Source organism: Colobus angolensis, unplaced genomic scaffold (genome assembly GCF_000951035.1).
Source record: "Colobus angolensis palliatus isolate OR3802 unplaced genomic scaffold, Cang.pa_1.0 Scaffold157, whole genome shotgun sequence".
NCBI classification, from domain to species: Eukaryota; Metazoa; Chordata; class Mammalia; order Primates; family Cercopithecidae; genus Colobus; species Colobus angolensis.
The window spans coordinates 1778991-1805790 of NW_012114677.1; the positions used below are offsets into that span (position 1 = coordinate 1778991).

The window sequence follows — 26800 nt, forward strand, 5'->3', positions numbered from 1 at the left end:
GGCTCACGGCCATCGCCATCTTGTAGCGCCCGCGTCCTGGGCCGGCCCGGGCCGCTCCGCGGAGCGTCTCTCTCCCTCGACCCTGTTGCAAAGGCAGAGCCCGCGCGCCTGATCCCCGGGCCAAGGCTGGAGCGTTCTCTGGCGGCCTCCAAGGGCGCCGGTGTCCAGAAGCCCGGCCGGGGCCAGAGCCCTTTTGCTGTAGTCTCCGCGATTGCCGGGACAGAATTCCTTTCCAGTGGGGAAAAGGGAAGGCGGTCGCGCCCTTTCCGGTGCCCTGAGTGGGGAGGTGAAACCCTGAGAGTTGGGGCTAGAGGGCCCGGAGCCAGGGCCGAGGCGGCGGATGCGCAGGGTGCTCCGTGGAGCCCGAGCATCACCCCCCAAGTCCTCTCCAGCGTTTCTGTAGGAGCTCGGCAGGGAGCACACGTCCCTGGGGAAGAAAACGGCGCTGGTGGCTGGGCCCGCGCCGCGGGCGTCCTCGCTGAGCTGCTAGCGCGTGGCCTGTGCGCGTCTGTGTACTCGTCTGCGGCTTGGGGCAGGGTTGAGGCAGCACCGTGGGGTAACTATTTGCCGTTGCAGCTGAGGATGACAGCTGCGGTTTGGGGGTCCCTCGTTCTGTGTCCTGGAACTTGTAGGGCGTGGCTCTGCCCTGGGCCTCAGCACCAGGTCTCCCCTACCTGCCCAGGCCTGGCCACCTCCCTCTGGGGTCTGGGTTTGGCTCCTGGTTGGCACTGTCAGCTCTGCAGACGCGTTTTGCCCTCTGTGATGCTGTCGCCCATCTTTGAGCACCTGCTTCCATGCTGGCGTCTTCTGCAGAGCTCTGGGAGGGACGTGCAGTGGGGGCTGCATCTGCTCACTGCCCGGCCTGCCTCGTCCGCCTGCCTGGCCATTTTTGAGGTGTCTGCCATGTCCGCAACATGCACTTCGTCCTGTTAGCCTTGACCAGGGCAGCTGTTAGTTCTGAGAGGTGGACATGTGGTTGGGAATGTCAGTGAGTAGAATCTTCCCGTCTACACACTTGTCATTAACCTGAGAACATGGCAGTGGGGGAGGGGAGGTTTAGCCTGGGGTGCACAGGACTGTGGGCTGGTCCTGTCCGTCTGCTGAGTGGGATGAGCCTTGGCCCAGTCCTGTGGACTTGGCGCAGAACCGACCCCAGCCACGTCCTGGGGGGATTGGAGGTGCTGGCTGGTCCTGTCTGCCTCCTCCAAGGGCTGGGAGCCCCCCACTCTTTGGACATTTGTAGTGTAAGGTTCCATCATCCAGCAGACAGCCACTGTTGACAGTCACTCTGTTAATAAACTTTTTCTAGAGGAACCCTGGACAGAAGTAGTCATGCTCTCCAGGAAATGGGCCCCAGGCTCTAGAGGCCCAGTCTCTTCCTTTGGGGCTCAGAGGTGGCTGTTCAGCCACACTTGGCTCCCCACCAGCCTGGCCGTTTTTCTCCTCTGCCTGTAACTAGCCCTTTCAACTTCCTGTAGCCAGTGCCCCCAGAGTGTGACCTGGTCTGAGCTGATGGTGGCATCTCTGAGCCAAGAGGCGTTCGGCTGGTACCACTAGTGTTGCTGAGAACCCTTCAGGCAGTGCTCTGTGCCCGGCTGTGCCCTGGCACTCCCCATGCAGTGCCCAAGTCAAAGGCATGTGCCCTGTGAGGTGTTTACCCAGGTGACTCTCCTTCTAGAAGGACTTCATGTTTTCTGCTCCACTCAGGTCTGGAGAGGGCTCCGTCTGGGTGGTGCTGACGGTGCAGGCCTGGCTCAGGGCCCAGGGGTGGCCAGGAGGTGGTGGAGGCAGCAGGTGGTGTCCTCCGGGTTCTGTGGTTGAACTGCATTGCCCGAGGGAGTGCTGGTCAGAGTACGGGGTCCTCTGGTGGTCGCCGGATTTTGGTCGCTGTGGGTAAGAGCTCTGTGCTGGGAGTGTCTGCCCCCCAGGTCCTCCATTGTCGGCTGCAGTGGTCAGGGCCCACTACTCTCCCCCACACTGGGTCAGGGTAACCCACAAGATGCCACCTGCGTCACTGACCGTCCCTTCCAGAAGCTCATCCAGCCACACACTCCATGTGGTATCTCCCACGAGGAGACGTTCACTTTTTTCCTGTAAAGTCAGAAATTGCTTGGGTGGCCTTTTGTCAAGCCAAACATTAACCTTGAGTTGTCTCTCTGGGTGGCCCCAGGCAGTGCCAGTTCTTATGGGCGTTGAAGGAGAGTGAGGATGGCCCTGAGGGAAGCCCAGTTGGTTTGGATGGGGAGGAGTTGGGGCTACGGCCCTGAGAGAGGTGTGGGTGGCGTTGGGACCAGGCCCCTTCTGACCCTCCCCTGGCACCGCCAGCAACTCCTCAGGCCTGGTGTGGCCCATGCCACCCTGCCCACCCATGCCACCCTGCCCCGCCACCCGTGTCACCCTGCCCACCCGTGTCACCCTGACCTGCCGCCCATCTGTGGTGTGAGGGCTGCTGGGCTGTCCTGTCTGCATGGCTGGCGTGAGCCTCAGAGGTGTCCGAGGCTGCCTCTCAAGTGGTGTCGTGTGTAGAATGTCCTGTTGAGAGGGAGAGGAAGGGTGTAGCCTTGATACCCCACGCGTGGTAGGAGCCGGGAAGGTGGTGTTCTGGGGGTCCGGGAGCTCAAACAGGGCATGTGCATGTGCTTCTGCTCCCTGAATACACGGGGATACGTACGGCTCCACGGATGACCTGGAGAGGAATCTTGCCGGCAAATCCGTGCCTTTGATCGCAGCCCCTACGCTGTGTCCTCTGAGCTGTGCTACAGCCCCGCAGGCCTTGTGGAGTACCGTGGCTCCCTGGCTCCTGGGGATGCTGCCGTCAGAGGTGCTGTAACGGCTCATGGATGACTTGGGCGGTGTCTGTCTGGGGCGCTGTCGTCAAAGGAGCAGTATCAGCCTGTGGGTGACAGGCAGTGTCTGAGGGAGGTTCTGGTGGCCCCATGCTCTCAGCCCAGTGGCTCCACGCTGCTGTGTAGTCCCTCTTGGGGCCCTGCCTTCTCTGCCGTTGAAGGGCAGGGGCTCAGTTCCCTCTGGTGGCAGGCGGCTGTCTCTCAGGACCGGAAGGCTCCAGGTCAGGCTGTGCACAGCCTTCGTTCATGTCAGCTCCTGGCTGGGCAGCACAGGGGCCTCCAGGCCTGGACAGCCAAAGGGGGCATCTCACCAACGCCCAGATGGCTGTGCTGGGGACTTATGGCAGGACAGCTTTGTCATGAGATGGCCACTCGAGCCTGGAGTAATCAGGGCTTACGGGGACAGGGCTGGGTGAGGGCCGGTGAGACCGCCCAGCCTGAGGGTGCGCTTCTGGTGGTTGGGGAGCTCCTTCCTGAGCAGCGGCTTTAGGGGCTGCTGTGGAGAGGGGGAAGAAGATGGGGTTGGTGAGGGGGGGCTTTTGGGACACAGTGTCCTGGTAGAGGCTGTGAGGGAGGGGAGCAGACCGGTTGGCCCAGCAGGGCTGGCCGGTGGAGGGACGTGGAGGGTTGGTGGCTGCCGAGCCTGGGTCTGAGCAAGCGGGGATGGGGACCAGGTGCTGAGGCTGGGGAAGGAACGGGAGCAGCCACTTGGTCCTGGCGCATCTTGGGGTCCCCTGGGACTTCCTGGGAACCCCAGTGCCCAGAGACCCACTGTGGCTGTCTGGCGGGGGGCCAGGTCCCAGCCCGTGGTGACCCCCAATGTGCCAGGGCAACCCTGGTCCCTCTCCAGAATGGACCGATGCCCAGCACACACGTGGTTCAGGGCCGAGTGGGCAGGCATGGCCAACAGGAGGGAGGACCCAGCAAGCAGCTGGTGATGTGTGTCCAGAGATAGGGTGTTGACATGTGGCCAAGAGGCTCTGGGGTCATCAGGCCGCCACCGTGCAGCCCCCACCCCAGGACTTGATGGCTCCAGAGAACCTGGGGGCTGCTGCCCTCACCTCACCCCAATTTTCTTTAAATGAATTTTTATTTTAGAACAGTCTTAGCTTTATAGGAAAATAGGAAGCTAGCACAAGCTTCCCACGTGCACTGCACTCAATTCCCTCGTGGGTCTGTTGAGTGCTTTCTTATAACGTAAGGTTAAGCGTCTGCAGGGTGAGAACCTGGAGACTGTCCTTGTGTTGCTGTGCTGAGAGCCATGTGCGGCTGTGAGTTTTTGATGAGGAAAAGCAGTGTGGGTCCTGGGTTTGGACAGCGCAGGCCCCGCTGGGAGCCGAGTGCCTTCACCTCGGAGCGTGTGGGGGAGGTACAGAGCTGGAGCCCTTGACCCTGACCGGCCAGCCAGGAAGGCCGTAGGAGGTCAGCCCCCTGGCGTGAGGTGCCCAGGGCCTCCGGCGTCACCCTGGGTGGGGGTTCCAGGACTCAGACGCTGGCTGTCAGTGGGGCAGGTGTGGCCCAGCAGGGGGCTGCTTTGTGGGTGCACTGTGGCCCCAGCATGGTGCAGATGGTGGGCAGACCTGCCCCAGGGCTGTTTCTGAGACAGAGGCCCCTGGAGGAGAGCCAGGTGCTGGGCCTCAGGTGTCTGTCCTGAACTGGGGCAGCCTTGGAACAAGGAGCCGCAGGAGGTCCCTGTGGCATGGGGCCCTGGCAGGGCCACCCCAGGGAGTGCAGGGCCACAGGAGTCCTGCCGCAGGTTCCTCGGCTCGGGAGCTCATGGCCTCCTCACTGCAGAGTCCTTTCAGGAGGACCAGGGTGGCCTTCCCACATCTGCTTCCTCCTCAGAGACACAGGTGTGGGTACGTACTGGCCAGTATTGATAAGCATTGAGTGGTATTGATGGGTGTGGAGGAGCCTCCATGGGCAGCGGCCGACGCCGTGCTGCTGTGGGCAGTATCGATGAGTACTGGCTGGTGTTGATGAGTTTGACGGGGCATGGGTGGCATGGTGCTTTGCCCCCTGGCCAGGCTGGTTTGTGGGTGAAGTGTGACATTCAGATGGTTTTCTCCTGTCCTTTTAGTTTCTGTTTTTATGGAGGATCCAGGTGCCACGGGGGGATCCGGCCTTCAGGGCAAGAGGCTGCAGCGCAGGTCAGGGGGGCCCAGACGCAGGCAGTGGGGTCCCACTGCACAGTGTTGCTCTTGGGCCCTCCATCGGGAGCCCCATACAGCACCTGCCGTGAGGAGTGGTGTTGGGGACCCTGGATGGGAGCTGTGTGCGTGGGGCTACACCTCAGCCCCTATGATGGTGTGTCTGGAAGCTGGAGGCAATCGGCCTGTGTGCTTGAATCCTGCAGAGGGAATTGAGGGGCGGAGATTTGTCTGCGAGGCCTCTGGCAGGGGCGGCCTTATAGCGCGCCACCAGGGTCTTAGGCTTGGCTGAGTGGCCCCTCCTGGCCTGGCAGACAGTCGTCTCTGCCCATGCCTGCCACGCTGCTGGGCTGGTGGTGGCTGGCTCCTGTCCTGGTTAGCCTGATGTCAGCTGCACGTTGGGGTCAGCCCCTGTGCTATGTCTTCATGCCAGAGCAGGGGTCAGGTGTGGGTGGCTCAGTGACACCCTCCCGAGGGCTGGGCGTTCGTGTGCACTCCCAACACCCTCTACCTTGCAGGGCTGCGTTCCTGGAAGGCTTGGCCCCCTCAGGGCCTGTGCACCCCTGCCCTTGTGCATTCAGCCATCAGGGTTCATGCCCTCAGCTTCCCGCCAGGCCCTGGTCGTAGCGGGCAGGAAGAGCTGAGCCGTGCTTTTGGGAGAATCGAGGGAATGTCACTGGGATGCACCAAGGGTCAGAGGTGGAGCCGGTGTGGCCCAGGGCAGGCAGTACCAGGCCGGATGCTGGAAAGCCAGCAGCTCCTCTCCCGGGGGCTCCTGGGAAGTTCCACGTCCTTGCCTGGTCACAGAGGCCTGGGAATCGGTGACATGAGATAGAAGCTTCCAGAACAGGAGGCAGAGCCCTTCCACAGTTTCCCTGCCCACAGCACACACCCTGTGCCCTCCGCCCCTTGGTTTTTGGACACTGGGGACATCTGGGTATGGCTAGAGCCTGTGGGGGGCTGTTCCCAGGAGTCAGTCTAGGGGCCACTGGGGCCCGGCCTTGGGCCTGGCACTGTGAGCTCGGGGTGAGCGCCCCTCGTGTGTGCGGCAGGAGCCGGGGCCCCTGGCTGGCAGCAGGCTCCCGAGTCCAGGTAGGTCCCAGACAGCAGCCCCGGGTGTGGCAGATGCAGTGAGGTCCACTTCTGAGGCGTTCCCTGGAGTCTGTGAGTTCTGGTCGGATCTTTGATGGCATTTTAATGTGTCTCTTGTGTTTGATTTTTAGTAAGACTTTGACCCCGACGCAGGCTTCAGTGATTGCCGTGGATCAGAAGCCTGAGCGCTTTGGCTCGAGACAATTAAGGACGTGGGATGAGGCTCCGAGACAGGACGCGGTTCTGCCCGGGGATCCTGAAGATAAAAAGCTTTGAAAAGTCGAATTCATGGTCGTGGAAGCTGAGGCCATATTAAGAGATGTCAGGTTGGTAGGAGTTCCTGGCTTCGGCGGCAGGTGGAGCCAACCGGTCTCTTTGCGACCGTGTGGAGGAGGTACTGCCTCGGATCACCTCGAGGGCCCTGGGCTGTGCCGGCGTCGGGCCTGACTGCTGCCGCCTGGCCCCAAGCGTGCTCCGGGCGAGGACGGGCGTCCCTCGAGGGAGGCCTTCCTGCACACCTGGCGGCAGAGCACAGCGGGTCAGGCCTGTCCGTGGCGTCTGCTGTCTGTTTCTGTCGGATAGTGTCCGAGAGGCACGGAGGGCCTCCACGTGGAGGCCGCCAGCAGGAGGGCAGAGCCCCACATGGAACCCTGGAAATCTCAGGTGTCCACCCGGCTGCCCAAGAGCAGGGCTGCGGCCCCTGTGGAGCTGTTCCTCGTGGTTGATCTGTGTTCTCTGGCCCGGAAGTGCGTGCAGCTAGAAACAGCCTTGGGCTGGGGGGTTGCCGTAAAGCCTGCTTCAGCACAGGCCGTGTGAATGTGAAGCCTCCTGAGTATGTCCCCAAGCCCGCGTGGGGGGCTGTCCAGGGGAACCCTGGCACGGTGGTCCGGGGCAGCTCGTGGGTGATGTGAGGAGGCGCCTTGGGTGCCTGAACCTGATGGGGCCTCGTGTCTCCACCTGCTCTTCCCTCCCCACCGTTCCGCTAAGGAGCCCGGGTCCCATGCACCCAGCACCCGGGAGTCCCCACAGGTGGTTCCACCAGGGGACACAGTTCCCACTCACCCAGCACCCGGGAGTCCCCACAGGTGGTTCCACCAGGGGACACAGTTCCCACTCACCCAGCACCCGGGAGTCCCCACAGGCAGTTCCAACGAGGGACCCGGTTCCCACTCACCCAGCACCCGGGAGTCCCCCCAGGCCGTTCTGATGAGGGACCCGGCTCCCACTCCTCCAGCACACAGGAGTCCCCCCAGGCAATTCCGACGCAGCCAAGTGGTCTGCAATGGTCCTGCGTGTCCACGCCTTACTTGTCAGAAGTGAAATCCAAGGACGCTGAGAGCAGGTGTCTGTCCACTTACTCAGAAACAGCAACATAAACCTTTTCTCTCATGAGAAGTAATCACCACGCACAGTGGGGAGGGAGGCCGTGTGCAGAGGGAGGCCACGTACAGTGTCACTGGGCGGCTGCCTGTGGTGCTCGTGGGCAGCTGCAGTCCGGAGGGAATGAAGGAAAGGTGAACCAGGACACAGTTTTGACCGTGCAGACCCATGCTCGGGATCTGGGCAGGTCCTGGTGCCTTTCCTGTCTTGAAGGCAAGTGGGCGGAACGGCCAGTGGCTCCTCCGAGGACGCTGGGGCGCGAGGACCTTGAGGGAGGGTTATGGGCCCAGCCGTACTGGGAGCCCTTGGCTTTGGGGTGGTCAGTGGAGACCCATGCCCCGTCCCCTACAGGCACATGCTGCAGGCCCACTGCATCCGTGGGCTGTCCACCAGGCCGTTTCTTTTCTCTGCCGTAGGTTCCAGGAGGCACTTCCCTGCTTCCTGGATACTGGCAGCTCGGTGGCCTCTACTCACCAGCAGGTGGATGGGGTGGGAGACTGGGCTGAGCGTGCTTATGGCCGCGGCCACTGGGGAGCCTCCTGGGTCACTGTTTCTTGGTTCTGTCCTGCACCTCCCCTCCTCCTGGCCCAACAGTTCTGGAGGCTGCTTGGTCTCCTGGGGCTGGTCTTTAGGGGTGGACCGGCTGGGCCCTGGCCCCAGCTCTGCTTCTGCCCAGCTGCCATGGGCCTGACGGTGGCCCTGCCTGGTGCTCCCTGCCCAGCACGGGGCCGTTGGGCGGTACCTGGAAGCTGCCATGCTTCTGTGATGCCTCAGAGCCCTTATTCTCCACTTGGCCTCAATGAAGCTTAGTTGTGTCGTACACAAAAGGAATGGGTGTTAATGATCTTTAATCATCTCGTTCTGGGAAGGTCAGGGGCACAGAGTGGACTTTAATAGGTTTTAACCCTTTTCTTCCCTGGCTCTGTTTCCTTTCCCTTCAAATCTATAAATGGAAGTGATGCCAGGCAGAGCGTGGGGGGCGTCCCACATGAAACATTGGTGACCCCGTCAGGGATTCCGGGCAGCCACGCGGTAGCCCAGGCAGGAAAGGGACAACCGTGTTCCCAAAGGCCCGTGCTGCCATCTGTGTTCTCCAGTGTCCTGGGTCTCTCCTGTCCCCCTGCCTCACGGAGCTGCCCTGGGGTCTCGGAGGGTCTGGGAGGGTCTTGGAGGGTCTGGAGGTGTCTTGGTGGATCTCAGAGGGTCTGGGAGGGTCTTGGAGGGCCTGGGAGGGTCTGGAGGTTCCTTGGGGGGTCTCGGAGGGTCTTGAAGTGCCTCAGAGGGTCTCAGAGGGCCTGGGAAGGTCGCAGAGGGTCTGGGAGGATCTCAGAGAGTCTGGGAGGGTCTCGGGGTCTCGGAGGGGCCTTGGAGGGTCTGGGAGGGTCTCGGGGTCTTGGAGGGTCTGGGAGGGTCTCGGAGGCCCTGCGCCCAAGGAGGATGGTGGTGGGTGTCTGCAGTCTGTGTCCACTCGAGTTGGCGAGCTGAGGCACACATGAGTCTGTCTTTCCCGTGGATTTTTAATTTACTTACAAATAGCAAAACATACAGGATAGAAAACCCGCGGGGGTCAGCCCGCGTTGGCCCGTGCACGGTGGGTGGCGTGGAGTGGGCTGTGGCCGCAGGGCCTCAGTGGTGCGAAGCTGAGCACTTGCCTCTGTCTTGCAGGCGTCCGACCTCCAATCATGAACGGGCCGCTGCACCCGCGGCCCCTGGTGGCGCTGCTGGACGGCCGGGACTGCACAGTGGAGATGCCCATCCTGAAGGACGTGGCCACTGTGGCCTTCTGCGACGCACAGTCCACGCAGGAGATCCACGAGAAGGTACCACCACGTGCTGGCGTGGGGCTGGAAGAACCACATGCTGGAGGGGAGTGGGGAGGGATGAGAGCACAGCAAGCCCAGGCCGAAGTGGGTCTATGTGCCACTGGGGCAGGAGCAGCCTCTGTCCCAGTCGCCCCATGCCATCGGGCGGTGGACACGGGGTTTCTCCTGCGCTCCATCGGGAGGTGGACACGGGGTTTGCCCTGAGCTCCATCGGGAGGTGGACACGGGGTTTGCCCTGAGCTCCATCGGGGAGTGGACACGGGGTTTGCCCTGAGCCCCATCGGGAGGTGGACACGGGGTTTGCCGTGAGCCCCACTGGGAAGTGGACGCCGGGTTTGCCCTGTGGCTTCTTGATCCATTTTCAGTTTTTTCGCAGGAAGCAGGTCCTTTTGTGGCGGGGGTGGAGTGAGGTGCTTCCCCCCGCCCCAGTTGCACAGCCGTCTCGGCACTGCCCACGACCCGGCTGTGGTCCAGCAGTGGGCAGCCTTTGGGCAGCTTTCCTGATTCATGTTTGCTCAGGAGCTCCACAGGCTCCTCCGTGATGAGGGCTGGGTGGGTCCGGCTCTTCGTAGCCAGAGATCCGTGATTCAGAGCAGCTTTTTCCTGAAGACAGATGAAGAAGCTGGGCCCGCAGGAGCTCACGGGATAGGGCCAGGCCCAGGCTGCAACGTGGAGAGGCCCGGAGCCTGCAGGAACGGGCGAGCCTTGCCAACTCTGGCCTGGGGTGTTGGCTGTTCTGGAAGAAGTGGCTGAGAGGCTGAATTTGGCTTTGCTGGGTGTGGGACCCTCCCGGGATATCCATGGCCCAAAAGGTGACACCTGGAGTGAGGGTGACCTGGATTCTGACTCTCCACATGGTCGGCACCCAGCCTGCTGACGTCTGGGAAACCTTGAATCTGGATTTTCAGGGACCTTGCACTGCTGACCCCAGGTGCAGAAGGAAATGGGACGGCCCCTTTAGAGGAAGACGGCGTCAGCCCAGGCCTCAGGTCATTTCTAGAAATTGTCGTCTGGCGCGGGGTCCGTCAGACACAAGCAGAGGTAACCAGGCAGTCAAGGAGATGCACAAAACCCACCAGCCAGGGAAGCGGTGCCGGCCCATAGGAGCTCCCCATGCTGCCCACAGGCCAGTCACCCCAGCACAGTCCCTGGGAGGCCGGGCCAGACACCGACGAAGAGCTGATGACCCCGAAACGGGGCGTAGCAGCATCGGGAGAACATGAGATGTGAATCTGAGAAATGCTGAAGCTGAACGGGGGAACTGAGGGGTGGGTTTACCAGCGGGCTGGGCAGCAGTGGACAGGAGGGAAGGAGGGAACGCGGGAGAGGGCGAGATGAGGAAGGGTCTCCCTCACAGAAACTTCAGAACAAGAGAGGGAAGGGGCTGGAAGTGCTGATGACAGCAAAAGCATTTCCTAAACGGACAGAAGACAACCTGATGTTAAAAATGTGCGTGGTCTGCCGGGAGCTCTGCCGGGGCATTCGCTCTGGAAGATTCTTCACGGTTTCTCACGGGGTTAGATGTGTGCTTGTAATGCAGCCCAGCGCTGGGCCACACTCCTTTATCCCAGAGACTCGGAACGTGCTGCATCCACACGCCCAGCGGCCACACTCCTTTATCCCGGAGACTCGGAATGCGTGTCCACACACAGACCTGCACGTCATGCTCCCTGGCAGCTTAACTCACCATAGCCCAAACCAGAAGGACATCCCCGGGCTGCCCTTCAGCGAGTGAGTGGCCGGGCGAACGCTGGCCACCTCCCCCGTGTCCTCCTCAGCAACAGGCATGAACTCTGGGTCCCTGCCACACCCTGGGTGATCTGGGCAGCGCGATGGTGAGTGAAGAGGCTGGTGTCGAGGGGTGCACGCTGTGTCATCTCTTCATCCCCACGTGACGGGGTAAGCGTGACGGAAACGGTTGCCCACGGTGCAGGTGGGGGATCTGCCGGCGGGCCAGTGTCCGGAATCAGCGTGTAGGTACATCACATGGGCGTGTCCACACGCGTGCGAGGGGCTGTGGGTGAACTGCCCATGGTGCACACCTGAGGGAGTTGTGTGGCACCAGCTCGGTTTTGACAGTGCCCTTGGTTAGGTACAGTTTTCTCATTGGGAAACTGTGTGTGTATTAAAGATATACGCGTAGGAATGAAAAAGAGGCTCCTAGAACACTTTCAATATTGTAAACAACACTGAAACAAGTTTTGCCAACGAATTGGAAACCTAAGGCAAAACAGATGTTTTTCTAGAATTGCAGCAATCCCAAACTGCCTCGCTAGGTTCATATAAAATGCAAATCAGTGGTGGGGTGGGGCCGGCGTGGGCCCTGGCATGAGACAGACTTCCTGCTCCCCACCCAGACTGCACAGCCCAGGGCAGGGAAAGGACAAGGTAAACACACAGAAAACCACCCCACGGGACGCAGCTGGATTCTTGGAAGAGATGAGTGTTGGGAACGGTCCTGGCATCCCGGAGGGGTCTGAAGCAGCCCCTAACCAGAAGGAGAGCAGGCGCCACAGAAAGGAGCCCCCAGGAACTAGGAGAGCTTGAAATTAAAAACATGAGTGAAAAATCTAACAAAAACAGGAAGTTTGAAGACACAGGGAAATTGCAGAAGCCAGAGATGGGAAGAGAAGCCGCAGCCTTCCGGGGCTCCGTGTGGAATCTCAGGGGGCTGCCTGGATGCCAAGTCCCTGTTTCACAGTGTGTGGTCCTGCAGGAGGACCCGACTGCCCATGCTTTCTTGCCACTAGGGGTGGCCAAAGGACTGAACTCCAGCACAGAGGGGAGCAGGGCCTCTCCCTGCCGTCCCTTCCCTGTCCCTGCTGGCCGGAAGCCAGCTGTGATGGGCGGAGCCTGGGTAGCCACCTTGGACCGTGAGTGGAGCCGTGTTGGGAACAGTGGAGCAACAACACAGGAGGCAGGGACCCTCGTGGCTGTGGAGAGGGCCGCGGGCCACCTGTCTGCAGGCTTTGGCGTGGGAGGAAACTGAGCGCCTGCTTCGTGTGTCACTGTTAGTCAGGAATTTGTGCCTCCTTGGGCAGAAACTTCCCGCATAGCTGTTTGGATGTCGCTGCTGTCTGAGTGTCGTGGAGGGAGAGAACGTGATGCCATCAGTGCGGTCGTAGGAAGAACAGAAAGAATGTCGGGGCCTGGGAGGCGCCCTGCTGTTAAGGTTCAGGGTTCGGATTTTGCTGATACCATGGGTGGGGGATGTCACCCACCAGGACACAAGACTCAGCACAGTCCCCACCCGCCCGCTTTGGAATTGCCACAGGAGAAGGGTTCTCAGCCCAGCACTGCACATCTGATCAAACTGCTGAGCAAGAAAAAGGAAGCCCTGGAGCCCGGAGGCTGCGTCCGGTGTGGGCAGCAGGACCTGGAGTGGCAGGGCAGCTCCGGGAGCGCACAGGACGCAGTGGTCCGCAACGACCTGCAGCCAGCTGGACAGTCACACTCCTGCAAGACAAGCATCTCCTGGCCTTGGGGGTAGGGAGGCCGCCAGAAAGCCCCGCCGGACAGAGGTGCTGGGGCTGTGCAGGAATCGAAGTGACAGAAATCCGGGAAAAACACACAGGCTGGTGTTGTCATGGTGACCGGGAAAAACACACAGGCTGGCGTTGTCATGGTGATGGAGTACAGGCAAGCCCCTTGGTCTCTTGCTGGCAGCCGGCACAGAGGCTGCCGTGGGCTCCGACCTTAATACCGGGTCACAGTCGCTTCTAGGAGTAAGAGGACAGATCCCCATTGCCGTGTACTGGCGCCTGTTTCCAGGCAGACTGCCCAGTGCCCAGCTGAGCCTTGGGTGCAGTGCGGCCCCCGCAGTGCATGTCCAGACCCCAGGACGCACTCTCAGGTCTAGAAGATCCGGTTGGGCAGTGTTGGTACCACCAAGAGCGGGCAGGACAGAGGACCAGAGGCGGCCGCGCCCAGCAGGACTCAAGGACTTGGGCAGCGGCTTTCCAGGTGTGTGGGCTGAGAACTGGGGAGAACTGGGAAGTTGGTGAATTCTCGGGCCCCTGGGGTAGCCATTCAGGAATGGCAGCAGCTCCCCCAACCGCAGATGCTCACTGCCCACAGAAGCGGCCACGTGTTTGAATGAAGAGCAGTTAGAGGAACGTTTGCAAGAGAATGTGTTTACTCCCTGTGGTTATGACAATACAGAAAATACAACTCTTCTTGTAGAAAATGTGATACTACAGAGGAAAAGGTCACTTTGATTAAATGGCAATTAGAAATAACAACATTGCAAGGCCAGGTGCAGCAGCTCATGCCTATAATCCCAGCACTTTAGGAGGCTGAGGTGGGCGGATCACTTGAGGTCAGGAGTTCGAGACCAGCCTGGGCAACATGGTGAATCCCTGTCTCTACTGAAAATATAAGAATTAGCCATGCATGGTGGTGCATGCCTATAGTCCCAAATACTCAGGAGGCTGAGGCAGGAGAATCTCTTGAATCCAAGAGGCAGAGGTTGCACTGAGCCAAGATTGTGCCACCGCACTCCAGCCTGGGCAACAGAGCGAGACTCCGTCTAAAAAAAACAAAGGAAAAAAAGGAAGATGTAGTAAAACAAATTTTAAAAATAAAAACAGGTGAGAGATAGGGGTTGGGTAATTTCAATTTGTGTGCCAGCCTACGGGTGAATCTCTGGTGCAGGGGCCGTGCCTGTAATCCTAGTGTATCCAGAGGCCTAGGCCGGAGGATCGCCTCAGCCTAGGAGGTCAAGTCTGCAGCGAGTCATGATTACACCACTGTAGTCCGGCGAGATCCTGTTTGTAATATAAATAAATATAAAAGTCTGTGTATTCAGAGACTCCTCCCAATCAGTAGGAAACAGAAAAATCCAAGCAGAAAATGGATGAGGGCAGTGGCGTTTGGGTACGGACAGAGCGATGTATGAGAACCGGGGTGCCCCTCCCGGGTTCTCATGGGTGCAGCAGTCACCGCCGGTAACCACTGGCCTGGCCCGCACTGAGCCCTGCCCCAGCCATGTTGAGGGAGCCTGAGCCTGTCCCTTCATATGGAATAGAAACGGCCATGCCAGTCTCAATGGTGCTTTGGCAGTTTCTCTGGAAATCTGAAACCTGCGGTCTTCGGCCCAGCCCTACCCTGGGCCTGCATGTGGCTGCGTGTCGTAGAGAAGCATCTGCCCTGATGGTGACCTGATGTGAGCAGCAATTTCAGAGTAAGCCACACCTGTGCACGAGGTCTGGAAAGGTAAGTGCGATGTCATTGAGTCCCGAGCACAGGAGAAGCAGGTGGCGGAACTGCATGGCAGGAGTTGGGCCTGGCAGGCCCCTTCCTGACCCCCAAGAGCTGGCTGCCACCAGCAGCCTCCTGGTGTCCTGGAGTCTGTTTCCAGCCCGGTGACAGCCAGGCTTCCTGGGCACCCGGCTTTCCCCAGGCCTACTCTGAGCACTGGAGTTGAGGGCACTGAGCAGAGGGGGGCTGAGCCCCTGGCGGTGAAGGGGACACACCAGTGGGTATTGGCTGGGGGTGGCTTCTGGGAGGCTGCTGGGTCTTGATCTAAAGGAGCACACCTGGCTGTACCCACCTCCTGCAGACTTCTTCCGTGGGAGACCGAGGCAATAGGCGGGGTGGAGCAGCCACGTGGCAGCCACGAGGGGGACAGGAAGGTAGACCCCGAGGCTGGCGAGCCGCTGTGGCATCCTGGCCTGTGGACCTGTGGATGACGTGGCCACCACGTGTAAAGCGTACACACTAGCGGCTCTGGCCCTGCAGCTGAGCACAGGCCAACCTGGTACGTGGCTGCGGTCGGGGCATGGGGTCTCCGAGCCGTGTTCAGATTCCTGTAGGGAGAACGCATTCACCTAATACGTTGTTAAAAATATATTCAGTAAGGAAAAGGGCAAAGTCCTGAAAAAAGTGTATTAAGAAACGTGCCCAGGCAAGTGAGTAAAGCCTCGTCAGGGAGGCAGCTTGCGCTTCACAGCTCAGCTGGGTCTTCAGCCTCTGCAGCTGGTTGAGCGTGCCCAGAGCCCGAAGGAGGCCCTCGGCCGGCGCACGTTTCGTCTTCTCGGAACTTATCTCGATGAGATAAAAAAACGTTCATCGCGGAAGAGCTAGCGCGGGAAGCAACCTTAAGGCCGCACATGAATATTCTTCATATTCACGTGAATCGATCGCTGTCTGATCTGAACGTGCGGGAGGGGACGTGCCGCAGTTCAGAATCGACTTTTCAAAGCCCATGGCCGTTGCTCAGGGTGAAAGCAAGCTGTTGCCTGCGTACACACAGGCCTGTGTGGTGTGGGTCTGTCCAGCCTGTCCATGCCGAGCCTCTGCGCACCCCGTGGGAGCAGCCCCTGCATGTCCAGCTGTCCAGGCCGGCCCCCCGGGCTCATGTCTGGCGCCAGGCCTGTCCCTTACCCCATGGCCCCTCTCCCTCTGTGCCTCTGCCCGCCACTCGCATGCACAGCCCCTCCTGCCCGCAGTGGGTGCCGATGAAGCTTCACCTGCAAGCGACTCCCTCTTAGCTGCAGCTGCTTTGCCAAGCTGCCCAAGGTACCTCCTGGGTGTGTGGGCGGCCATCTCCAATCCACACAGCACAGGGGTCTTTCTGGCTGCATCGCTCACCTCTACCCATGGCCGTGCACCAGTCACCCACTGCTGGCCTCTGCCCGTGCTGTCCTCCTCGTGGCCTCACCCAGTCCACACTACATCTGGTCAGGTGTGGTGCACCAGGGGTCACCCCGTCCACACCGTGTCTGGTGCACCAGGGGTCTGCACATAGGCAGCTCAAAGCCTTCCCAGGAGGCCTGGGGCAGCCATCAGCCCTGTCCGTGAACTGATGAGTGCTACACCCATTCCTCTGTGATCTGGGCAGATGCCTCCCTGCCTCTTGCAGCCGAGCTGCTCCAACTTTCCTGTCGTCCTGGAGAATGCCCAGGCCAACCCGGGGCTCCCCTGCCCTGCTGCCCAGCCTCTGCCATGGCCCTGGTCTGCGTGGTCCCCCATGGTCCTATTCTCTGGGTCCCCTACAGTGGGCAGGAGGGAAGGGAGGCTGTGCCAACCTCAAAGGGAACCATCTGTTCTGGCCGAGCTGGAGGTCTGGGCACTGGAGGAGAAGGGGTTGCAGCTGGGTGGTGAGCATCTTCCTGGGGGCTGCCCTCATCCCGCCCATGTGTGCCTGCCCAACACCAGGGCCTGGGCAGGGTCAGCTCCCACAGGACACCCTGTGGTCCAGCAACCCAGGCACTCCCGCCCAGGATCGGCAGGCTCCATGCACGGCAGGAAGGGAGGGAAAGAGGCCGCCTAGGCCCCGGCAATCTCTGTGCTGAGCCTGTGGTGTTGGTCGGTCACGAGTACCTGGGGCCCCGCTGGCAGGTGGTGGGTGGGAGTCACGTCCTCATGGGAGGCTCAGTGGTGTCTCCCGGGACTCAGACGTGCCTATGTGGATGAGGCCTGCGCGTCCTGGTGTCCTCAGCCATGGCCGTTTGCATAGAGCCTCTCTGTACCCACGGGTGGGCGTTGTCATGCACAAGTGTGGGATGCACGTGTGTGCATGGGTGTTTTCGGGTGTGGGTAGATGCACAGGTGGTGCACACACACCCCCACCCTGTTTCCAGTGCCGTGCGTGGTTCTTCTGCCTAGGGTACTTTCTCCACCTATGTGCCTCTGCACCCACGCTGCCCCGCCCTCCCTGGACTGGGGGTAACTGGGAGCCCTTGGTAGGGTGGGGTTGGCTGTGACCACAGCAACACCTGGTGCTGGCTGAGTGGAGGCGCCAGGGTTGGGCTGCTGTGCTGTGTGCCAGGTCCGCGTTTGTCGGAATTCGTTCCGGTCTAGAATTTGTCATGGAAACTGAAATCACAAGCATGACTGTTATGAACATAGCTCAAACCCAAGCCTTGCCAGCCATGCTGTGCCCGCTGTGGGCAGCATTTCTGGGCGTGTTCTCAGGCGACACGGGGGCAGTGTGTGCTCCTGTGGTTGTGTCCTTGTGGCTGGGTGGCCCCTGCCCACGTGCTTGTGTGCCCCGGGGACTTACCACTTTCTACCTGCACCCCTGGGCCTGCAGGTCTCAGGTGCCCCGGCCGCCCCCACCCAGCCGCACCTGCTCAGCATCCTTTCTGGGTGTGGCTGCACCCCCCTCCTGTGTCCTTGCCTAGTGCGACCCCATTTCTTCCACAAGGCCGGGCAGAGTCTCAAGGTGGGGCACACACGCAAAAGGAAACATCTCAGCCACCACAGTGGGAAGCAGGTGACTCTGACCAGTGCCAGCCTGCAGCCTACACGTGGCTGAGGAGGCTGCGGCGGGAATTGCTGGGACTTGGGATGCCTGGGCAGGGGTTGAGGGGTAGCGCATGGTGGGGAGGTATTCACGTGGCCTCCCCCCAGTGTCCAGGCTGGTGCTTGGGGAACAGAGCCTGAGGGCCACAGGCTAATTTCCCAGCCAGGCTCAGCCCCACCCCCGAAGGCCAGGCTTGAGGCTCTGCAGGCGCGGGGCTCAGCCCGTGTGTTTTCTCCTCGCTGTAGGTCCTGAATGAGGCCGTGGGGGCCCTGATGTACCACACCATCACACTCACCAGGGAGGACCTGGAGAAGTTCAAAGCCCTCCGCATCATCGTCCGGATCGGCAGTGGTTTTGACAACATTGACATCAAGTCGGCCGGGGATTTAGGTAGGCTGGCTCCGAATTCTCTCCTGTGCCCATTCATGCGAGCTCTGTCCCGTCTTGCTTCATCCATGGAGGCTTCACTGCCACAACGAGGACCCCGTTGCACATCGCCTGGTGTGACTGGCGGTGGCGTGCAGTCCCATCTAGGGCCAGCGTGGGGCCGCAGCCATTCTGTTCCTCACAGAGCCTCACCTCAGGGCACTTCCTCTCTTTTGGGCAGTAGGAAATCCAGCTGCCGCTTCACACAAGACTGCATGCATGTCTAGCTGGTGCCCTTTGCTTGGGTACCGGGGCCCTGGGGTTGAGGGGCAGGTGCGTCAGAGCGTGGCTGTAATAGGGCTTATAGGTCTCTGTCCCAAGACACAGCGGGAACAGCGGGGTGTGTCGCAACCCAGTACACATGCACTCAGCACATGGAACACACACACAGAACACACACATCTGCACCCATGCGCATGCATTCAGCACACGGAACATGGACACGCAGCAAACGGAACACGCACACATCTGCACCCGTGCACGTGCACTCAGCACACAGAACACGCAGACTCATCTACACCCATGCACGTGCACTCAGCACACGGAACATGCACACACATCTGCACCCATGCACATGCAGTCAGCACACGGAACATGCACACACATCTGCACCCGTGCACGTGCACTCAGCACACAGAACACGCATATGCATCTGCACCTGTTCACGTACACTCAGCACATGGAACACTCAGAGGTCACACACGTCTGCGCCCGTGCATGTGCACTCAGCGCACAGAACACGCACACAGAACACGCAGACACGTCTGTACCTGTGCTCACGTACTCAGCACATGGAACACTCACAGAACACGCACGTCCGTACCCACGCACCTACACACGCACACGGAACGTGCCCACGTGTCTGCACCCGGGCACAGACACTCACTAGAACAGACTCAGGGCGGCGCTCGGCTGTCCTGAGTGGAGCGCACTTTCTGTTTTCTGCCAGGCTCCGTCGTCTGTTTTTTTGTTGTTGTTGTTATTGGTTTTTTTTTTTTTTTTTTGAGACAAGTCTCGCTCTGTTGCCCAGGCTGGAGTGCAGTAACCAGATCTCAGCTCACTGCAAGCTCCACCTCCCAGGTTCACACCATTTTCCTGCCTCAGCCTCCCGAGTAGCTGGGACTACAGGTGCCGGCCACCTCGCCCGGCTAGTTTTTTGTAGTTTTTAGTAGAGACGGGGTTTCACCGTGTTAGCCAGGATGGTCTCGATCTCCTGACCTCATGATCCGCCCGTCTCGGCCTCCCAAAGTGCTGGGATTACAGGCTTGAGCCACCGCGCCCGGCCTCCGTCTGTTTTTTCTCCTCCTCTTGATGCTGGTAACAGGCAAGGTCGTACCCTGTCCTTGCCCGTGGTTGGCCAGCGCCTCACGGTTTTGCTTCCCTTTTCCTAGGATACAGCATTACAAAATCGGAACCGTCTGTGTTCCTGCAGGAGACGCAGGTGGTGTCAGAAGCCACACCTCCATTCGGGGGTCTCCTCCTGCACCGGCTTCAGCTGCTTCCGCCGGTGCCCATGGGCCAAAGCCATGTGCCAGCCCCCTCCCGCCTTTGTCTCTGTGGCGGCATCCTGGGAAAGGCTGGCTGCGGTGTCGGGCGCGGGCCCAGCTGTGCGGTGTCGGTTGCAGGCCTGGCGCTTTCTGAGTGACCCCCGCTGTTTACCATTTCCGTTGCCCGTGGAGTTTCCCAGGCCCGGGCTCTATTCTTCAGCCAGGGACAGTCTGGGGCAGCCCTGGGATCTGGCCCACACTCCGATGCCCCAGTCAGGAGGCCTTTCTTCCAATCTCGTGTGGTGCTTGGCTTGGCTCTCCCTCACTCTCCCTTGTTTAACATTTTCATGTCCAAGTGAGTTGTGTCTGGGGGCTATGCGGGACCCCACCCTTGGCCTTGTGCAGCGCCTGCCCGCGCTGGCCCATGTCAGGCCCCCTCCCAACCCTCGGAACCCCTTGCAGAACCACATGGTCTTGTCCAGCCTCTGGGCATATGAATGCAGCCCTGTCCTGGCCTCCTGCCCCTTCCTCCTCCCCAGAGAGATGGACAGCCAGCTGGACCGCCAGTCGGACGCAGGAGTCCAATCATCTGAATGGGGTGGGAAGTGCCGTGCAGGGGAGGCGCTGGCCAGGGACAGACCAGGGATGAGGATAAATAGGCTCAGGGAGGGGCCCTGGCCGGGGAAGGGCCTGCCTCTGGGACAAGGCTGGGAGCGGGCAGTAGGGGTTACACATGGGTGTGCCTGACTGCTGGGGAGAAATGGGATGGATTTGCTTTCCAGGAATGGCTCCAGCTTCAGTGTTATTGACTGCGGGGTGGAGGGCATGGAGGGCATGGAGGGCGGAGGGGGCTGCGGGGGCCTAGCTTGGCCTGGGGGAGGCCTGAGGACATGTGCGGATGTCCATGTAGGGGTGTGCAGGTGGGGCCAGCACCCAGATTCTGACCTGGCCGCAGCCTCCCAGCAGGAACCCCCTGGAGGAATCAGGGCAGCGAGGTGACGCGGGGAGACATGTGCTTGTCTCTGCCTGGGCTCCCAGTGCTGAGTTGGGAGGGGTCAGGGCAGCTTCTAACGCCCCGGCCTCACCACACACCGAGCAGTTACCATACGTGTGCTGCCGCGTGAACCTAAAGTGGAGGTGGGGCTCCAGCCACAGGGCACAGGCGCCGGGCCAGGTGCTCTGTTGCCCGCAAGCCTGGGAGATGTGCGTTCATTTTGTGGCCTCCCAGGGTGACCTTGGGGACATGGCCTTTGGCTTCTTCCTCGGGAAGCTTCAAACCTGCTCCAGCCACAGTGGCCCTGGTGTCCTCCCGGAGGCTGGGCCTGGCCTGGGGGTGACCGCCGTGTCCTTGTCCCTACAGGCATTGCCGTCTGCAACGTGCCTGCCGCGTCTGTGGAGGAGACGGCCGACTCGACGCTGTGCCACATCCTGAACCTGTACCGGCGGGCCACCTGGCTGCACCAGGCGTTGCGGGAGGGCACGCGAGTCCAGAGCGTCGAGCAGATCCGCGAGGTGGCGTCCGGCGCCGCCAGGATCCGTGGGGAGACCTTGGGCATCATCGGACTCGGTGCGTCAGCCACAGCTCTGTGCCTGTGCCCTTCCCTGTGTCGGGCACCGCTGCTCTTCAGCCGTGCCCAGGAGAGGCCCAAGGTGGGGTGGGGCTGCGGGTGTCGGTCCCAACCCAGGACAGGACAGGACTGAGTGCGCGCAGCACAGGCACCAGGGCCCAGGAATCCCAGGCTGTGTGCCCTACGTACGCGGACGTCACAGCACATACAGCCTCACACAGACGTCACGGCACACACATGGGTCTCACACTGGCCTGCACGGATATCACAACACCACAGCACACGTGTGGGCCTCACACAGATGTCACGGCACACACTGACATCACACACGGACGTCACAGCACACGTACAGGCCTGCAGGGATGGCACACATGCCACAGGACACATGACCGCATGGGCACACACATGACGCATGAACGTCACAGCACACACATGGACCTCGGGCACACACACGTAATACACGGATGTCACAGCACACACAGCCTCACACAGATATCACAATACACACATGGGTCTCACACCGGCCTGCACAGATGTCACAGCACACACGGCCTGTACAGATACCACATACAACACCACAGCACACGTGGGCCTCACACAGACATCACTGCACGCACAGACATCATGCACGGACGTCACAGCACACACGTGGGCCTCACACAGGCCTGCACTGATGTCCCACATGCCACAGCACACGTGTGGGCCTCAGACATCACACATGGACATGACAACACACACGTGGGCCTTACACGGGCACACGCAGATAACACGGATGTCATAGCACCCACAGCCTCACACAGCACACACATGGGTCTCACACAGGCCTGCACAGACATCACATGGATGTCACACACACGTGGACTCCAACAGACATCACATGTGGACGTCACAGCACACACGTGGGCCACACGGGGACATGCAGATGTCACAGGACACAGATATCACACGGCACACATGGCATCACATGGATATCACAGCATACACATGATACCGCGTGGACACACACTGATGTCATGGGCACATGGGCAGATAGACACGGGCATACGTGTGGGCACACACATCAACCACGGTCTAGCACGCGCTCACCCCTTGAGGCCTCTGGAGCTGGCTGCATGGGTCCCGCTGGGGCCGGGGTTCAGACCGCGGGCTTCCTCCGCTGTCACCAGCAGCCGGCCCTGACCCGGGGAGTGGTTTGCCCGTCCACGACCCCTTGCTCTTCATTTGCCCACTCGCTCTGCAGCCGCCTGTCCTCGGCCCAGCACCGTCTTGGGTCCGGCACGCAGCAGTGAGCAGGCCCCACACAGCCAGGCCCAGGTTGAGCTCAGAGCAGCAAGCGTGTGTGTGTGTGTGTGTGTGTGTGTGTGTGCGCGCGCGCACATGTGTGTGATCCTAGAGTAGAGCCGTGTCTTGAGAGAGTGGAGCTGGGAGAGGCCAAGCCCTGAGGTCACGGGGGCGCCTCTGGGCGGGGCCCAGGTGTGAGGTGGGAAGTGGGAAGGTGCTCCCGGAGAGAGTTCTTAGAGAGGGTGGGTGGGGGGTGGTGTCCCTTTTCTGAAGACCCCCCGGACACCTTGGCCCAGGTGCTTGTCTCCCCAGATCGTGGGTTCTAGGAGCTGCCTGCGCCATTCCCCAGGAGGCCCCGTGGGGATGCGAGGACCTTGCTGTGCCGGGGATCCCGTTGACCGGCCGGCCCCCCACTTCCCAAACATCCAGGCAGCCCCCTCCTGCCGACCGCTGTCCTTGTCCCGGCAGCGTTTGGGGAGTCCGATGTCTCGGGTGGTCTCGGTGAGGCGGACACACCTGGGTTAGTGGGAGAGGTTGGCTCACGGATGCACGGGGAACACGTGCTTGTTTCCTCCTGGACGCATCTCTCACGGCCTTGCTGCTGCCCCCACCAGCACCCCGGGGCTGGCTGGAACCTGTGAGGATCCCGGAGCCCCGAGGTACCCATTCCTCATACCTCTGCCCTTCTGAGGCCTGGGCGGCCCCTCCCACCTCAGGGCCATGGTCCGTGTGTGGTTTGTTGAAGGAGGGAAGGAGGGAGGGTGGGTAGGAAGCCCAGGTCGGGGCAGAGGTCAGAAGGGGCCAGAGACTCGGGGCTCTGTGGACCTTCAGCTCCATGGGCTGTCCACCGGCCTTGTGCAGGGGCAGTGCCTCAGCTGTCTCCAGAGCAAGCCCACAGGGCGGGAGGGGCCTCATGTGTGCCTTGTCTGCAGGGCGCCGCCTGTCCCGCAGCCACAGGTCTGACACCTCACCTGGGGTGTATGAGGGACTGTGGGATGTGGGGGGTTGTGGGCTGTGTCTCTGTGTGGCCAGGGATGCTGTAGTTCCCCTGGTAAGAGCAGGTGGGGGTGTTGTCTCCAGAGTCCTGTAACCTGTCTCTCCTGGGGTTGGGGTCTGTGGTTCCAGCCCTGAAGGCCCCACACCCTTCCCGTGGCCACTCTGAGGCCTGAGGGTGGCGCCTGCCCAGGCTGAGTGTGGAACTGGGCCCAGCCGGCTCCTCCCAGGGCCCTGTGCTGAGTGGGGGTTGGAGCTCCCAGGTCAGGATGCCCTCAGAGGGCAGGGCTGTGGCCACCCCCTTCCTCGAGGACCCCACCTACCAAGGTGCCCCCCAAGGCCTGGCCTGAGGAGTGCGGGTGGCCCCTGGCATCCTGGGGAGTGCAGGGTGGACCTGGCAGGCTGTGGGGGTCTGCCATGGGCGTTCTCCCCTGCAGTGGCCCAGGTCGTCCTGTGGACGCTCAGGCAGGCATCCCTGGAGCGGCTAGGCTGCTTCCCTTGCTCCGGGCGCGGCCCCTCTGCCTGTGGTGAACTCGTGGTGACCCAGGCCAGGTCAAAGCTCCCTCGGCCTGGGGAGCTGAGGAGAGAAGTTCTGTCCTTAGGGACACAAGTCCCCTGACGCTGCAGCCTCTACCTCGTGGACAGGGACCCCTACCCCGGCCTGGCTGCCCACCTGGCACCTGCGCCCCCCTGCCCCTCGCCCTTGTCCCTGAACCCCATCCCCACCCTCTGGGAGAGTCTCATGCTCTGGGCGGGGCCCGTGCTGGGCACCAGCCACTCAGGCTCTCCGGGGTGTGCCTGTCCTGATCTGCCCTCTGCTGGGCACACCCTGTGTCCGGGTTGTTCTTAGCGTGGAATCCACGCGTGTGGTGACTACAGGAACGTGGAAGCCCTGGGCAGTGTGTGGTTCACGGTGTTGCTGCCACTCCGTGCAGACGAGGGGGTGGCCGCTTCTGCTCTACGAGGCTCTGGTGCTTGTGACTTACGTCTCCTTGTTTTTTTCTTTCCTCCCTCCTTCCCTTCCTCCCTTTCTTCTGAAAAAATGCACTATCTTAGGTGCACACAGGAAAACATTGTACAAAGAACCCGCCAGCACGTCAAGAGAGCAGGCTTCTGCACACAGCTCCCTCGGGCCCCGTTCTCCCGCCGCGGCCCCGCGATGACCTGGGTCCCGCTTGCTAGAGCAGAGGGCCTTCCCCAGCTCTGCCGAGGTGGGGTCGCGGGCACACAGCCTTCTGTGTCGGCCTCCCGTCCGTCGGGGTGATGCCTCCGGGTCTCATCTCTGTTTTCGCATGACCCACAGTTTCTGATAATGTGAACACAGCACGATTCGCTTCTCCAGACTCTTGGTGATGCATTTTCTAAGCTTTTGGCCAATATCACAAACAAAACTTCTGTGAACACATTTCTGCCCGTCTTTTTTGTGCACATAGACGACTCGTGCCTCTTGGGTTTGTACCTAGGAGTGGAGTTTCTGAGTCCCAGAGCAGGACGTTGTTTCACGTGGAAGGAGTTGCTGTTCTTCAGGCAGGTGCACGGCGTCACGCTCCGGCTGCCTCATATCCTTGCCAGCACTCCGTGTTGGAGTCTGTGTAATTCTAGCCCTTCCAGCAGGAATTTTGTGATATTTTTATTTTAACCTACAGTTTCCTGATAACTGAGGGGGTCGAGCACCTCTTTGTACCCCTGGCCACCGGGAGCACCTCTGGCAGTCTTTTCCATGTTGGTTACGGAGCCCTCATGTGGTCTGCGTCTGGTTCTTGTCAGATCGACATGCACTGTGGATATTTTTATAATTTCAAAATGTTTGTTTTTACATGTTTACCAATATCTCAGCCCGTGGCTTGACTTTTCACTTTCTTGACATCTCTCTGACGAGAACACTTTTTCAGTTTTTATGAAGCCCAGCGTATCACCCGTTTTTTCGGTGAATACCTTTTGTGTCCTGAGGAATCTCTGTTTACCCCAGGGTCATCCAGGTTCTCTGTGTTTTCTTCTGGAAGCTTCTACCTCTAGGTCCAGGGTCTTCTGGGTTGCCACTCATGCGTGGTGTGAGGCTGGGCCGCCTTCTCCCGGGATGGCAGGTCCCTGCGGCACGATGCGCTGAGGCACCCTCCTTCCCGTTGGCGTGGCTCCACTGCAGAAAGGCAGTTGGCCACGTGTGAGTGGGTCTGTCTGGACTCTTCTGTTCCGTGGACCTGTTTTTCTTCCCTTTCTCCCGTGTTACGCTGTCTGCACGGTTGTGAGCCTTGAGAGCTTCCACCATGTTCTTCACAAGGGTCTTGGCTGTTTTAGGTCCTGCTGTGCGTTCCCATTTCCATTCTGGAATCAGCTCGTCAATTTTCATTTTGTTGAGTCCTTAAAATCAGTTTTGGGAGCGCTGACTTCCTAATAATATTGAATCTTCGGGACACAAATACAATGTCTCCATTTATTTTGACTTTTCTTAACAGTGTTTCATCGTTATCAGTAGAAGGTTTCCACGTAGTTCATTAAGTTTATTGTTAGGCATTTGGCATTTGTAATGCTGTTACAAACTGTTGTTTTGTTGTTGTTGTTTTGTTTTTTTGAGACAGTCTCACTGTGTCACCCAGGCTGGAGTACAGTGGCGTGATTTCAGCACACTGCAATCTCTGCCTTCTTTTTTTTTCTTTTTGAGATGGAGTCTTGCTCTGTCGCCTAGGCTGGAGTACAGTGGTGTGATTTCAGCTCACTGCAACCTCCGCTTCCTGAGTTCAAACGATTCTCCTACCTCAGCCTCCTGAGTAGCTGGGATTACAGGCGCATGCCACTACACCTGGTTAATTTTTGTATTTTTAGTAGAGACGGGGTTTCGCCATGTTGGCCAGGCTCGAACTCCTGACTTCAAGTGACCCACCCGCCTTGGCCTCCCAAAGTGTTGGGATTACAGGCATGAGCCACTGTGCCCAGCCTAATTGTTTCTTGATGTTTGGTTATTAGTGGGTAGAAATACACTTGAGTTTTGTAAACCAACCTCATATCCCACAGCCTTCTAAAATCTCCATATTAGGCCGGGTGCAGTGGCTTGTGCCTGCTACCGTAGTGAGTTATGAGGCCGAGGCCGGAGGATCACCAGGAGTTAGAGACCAGCCTGGATGGCATAATGAGACCTGCCTCTGCCAAAAACAGATTCTCTTGAATTTTCTCTTGCACACACTGCTGTGTCACCTGCAGATAAACACAGCTTTACATTTTCCTTTCTGATCTCTGTGCCTTTTATTTCTTTAATTTCTTTATTTTTGCCTTTTTGCATTAGCTACAATCGTCAGTAGCAGTGACTTGCAAGTATTACTGTCTTGATGTGGGAGAAAAAGTTTTTGATATTTCACCATTAAGTAGGACATTTGCGTTCGGTCTTTTTGTGGTCTAATTAATTGGTCTGATGTTGAGGTAGCCATCCCAGCTCTTTTGATCAGTGTTTATGTGGTATGTCTTTTTTCATCCTCTTAATTTCAGCTTATCTCTGTTCTTTTTTTTTTTTTTTT

The 26800-nt window shown here is 59.8% G+C and overlaps 1 protein-coding gene across 1 annotated transcript in view; it reads left to right on the forward strand.

Moving 5' to 3' along the window:
* The window catches only part of CTBP1 (C-terminal binding protein 1), a 36418-nt gene that overhangs the window by 1734 nt on the left and 7884 nt on the right, over positions 1 to 26800 (forward strand). The window contains exons 2-4 of the mRNA XM_011936788.1: positions 9134 to 9288; positions 17785 to 17929; positions 20813 to 21019. Coding sequence (XP_011792178.1) covers positions 9134 to 9288; positions 17785 to 17929; positions 20813 to 21019 — 507 coding nt within the window. The remainder of the gene's footprint in view (positions 1 to 9133; positions 9289 to 17784; positions 17930 to 20812; positions 21020 to 26800) is intronic.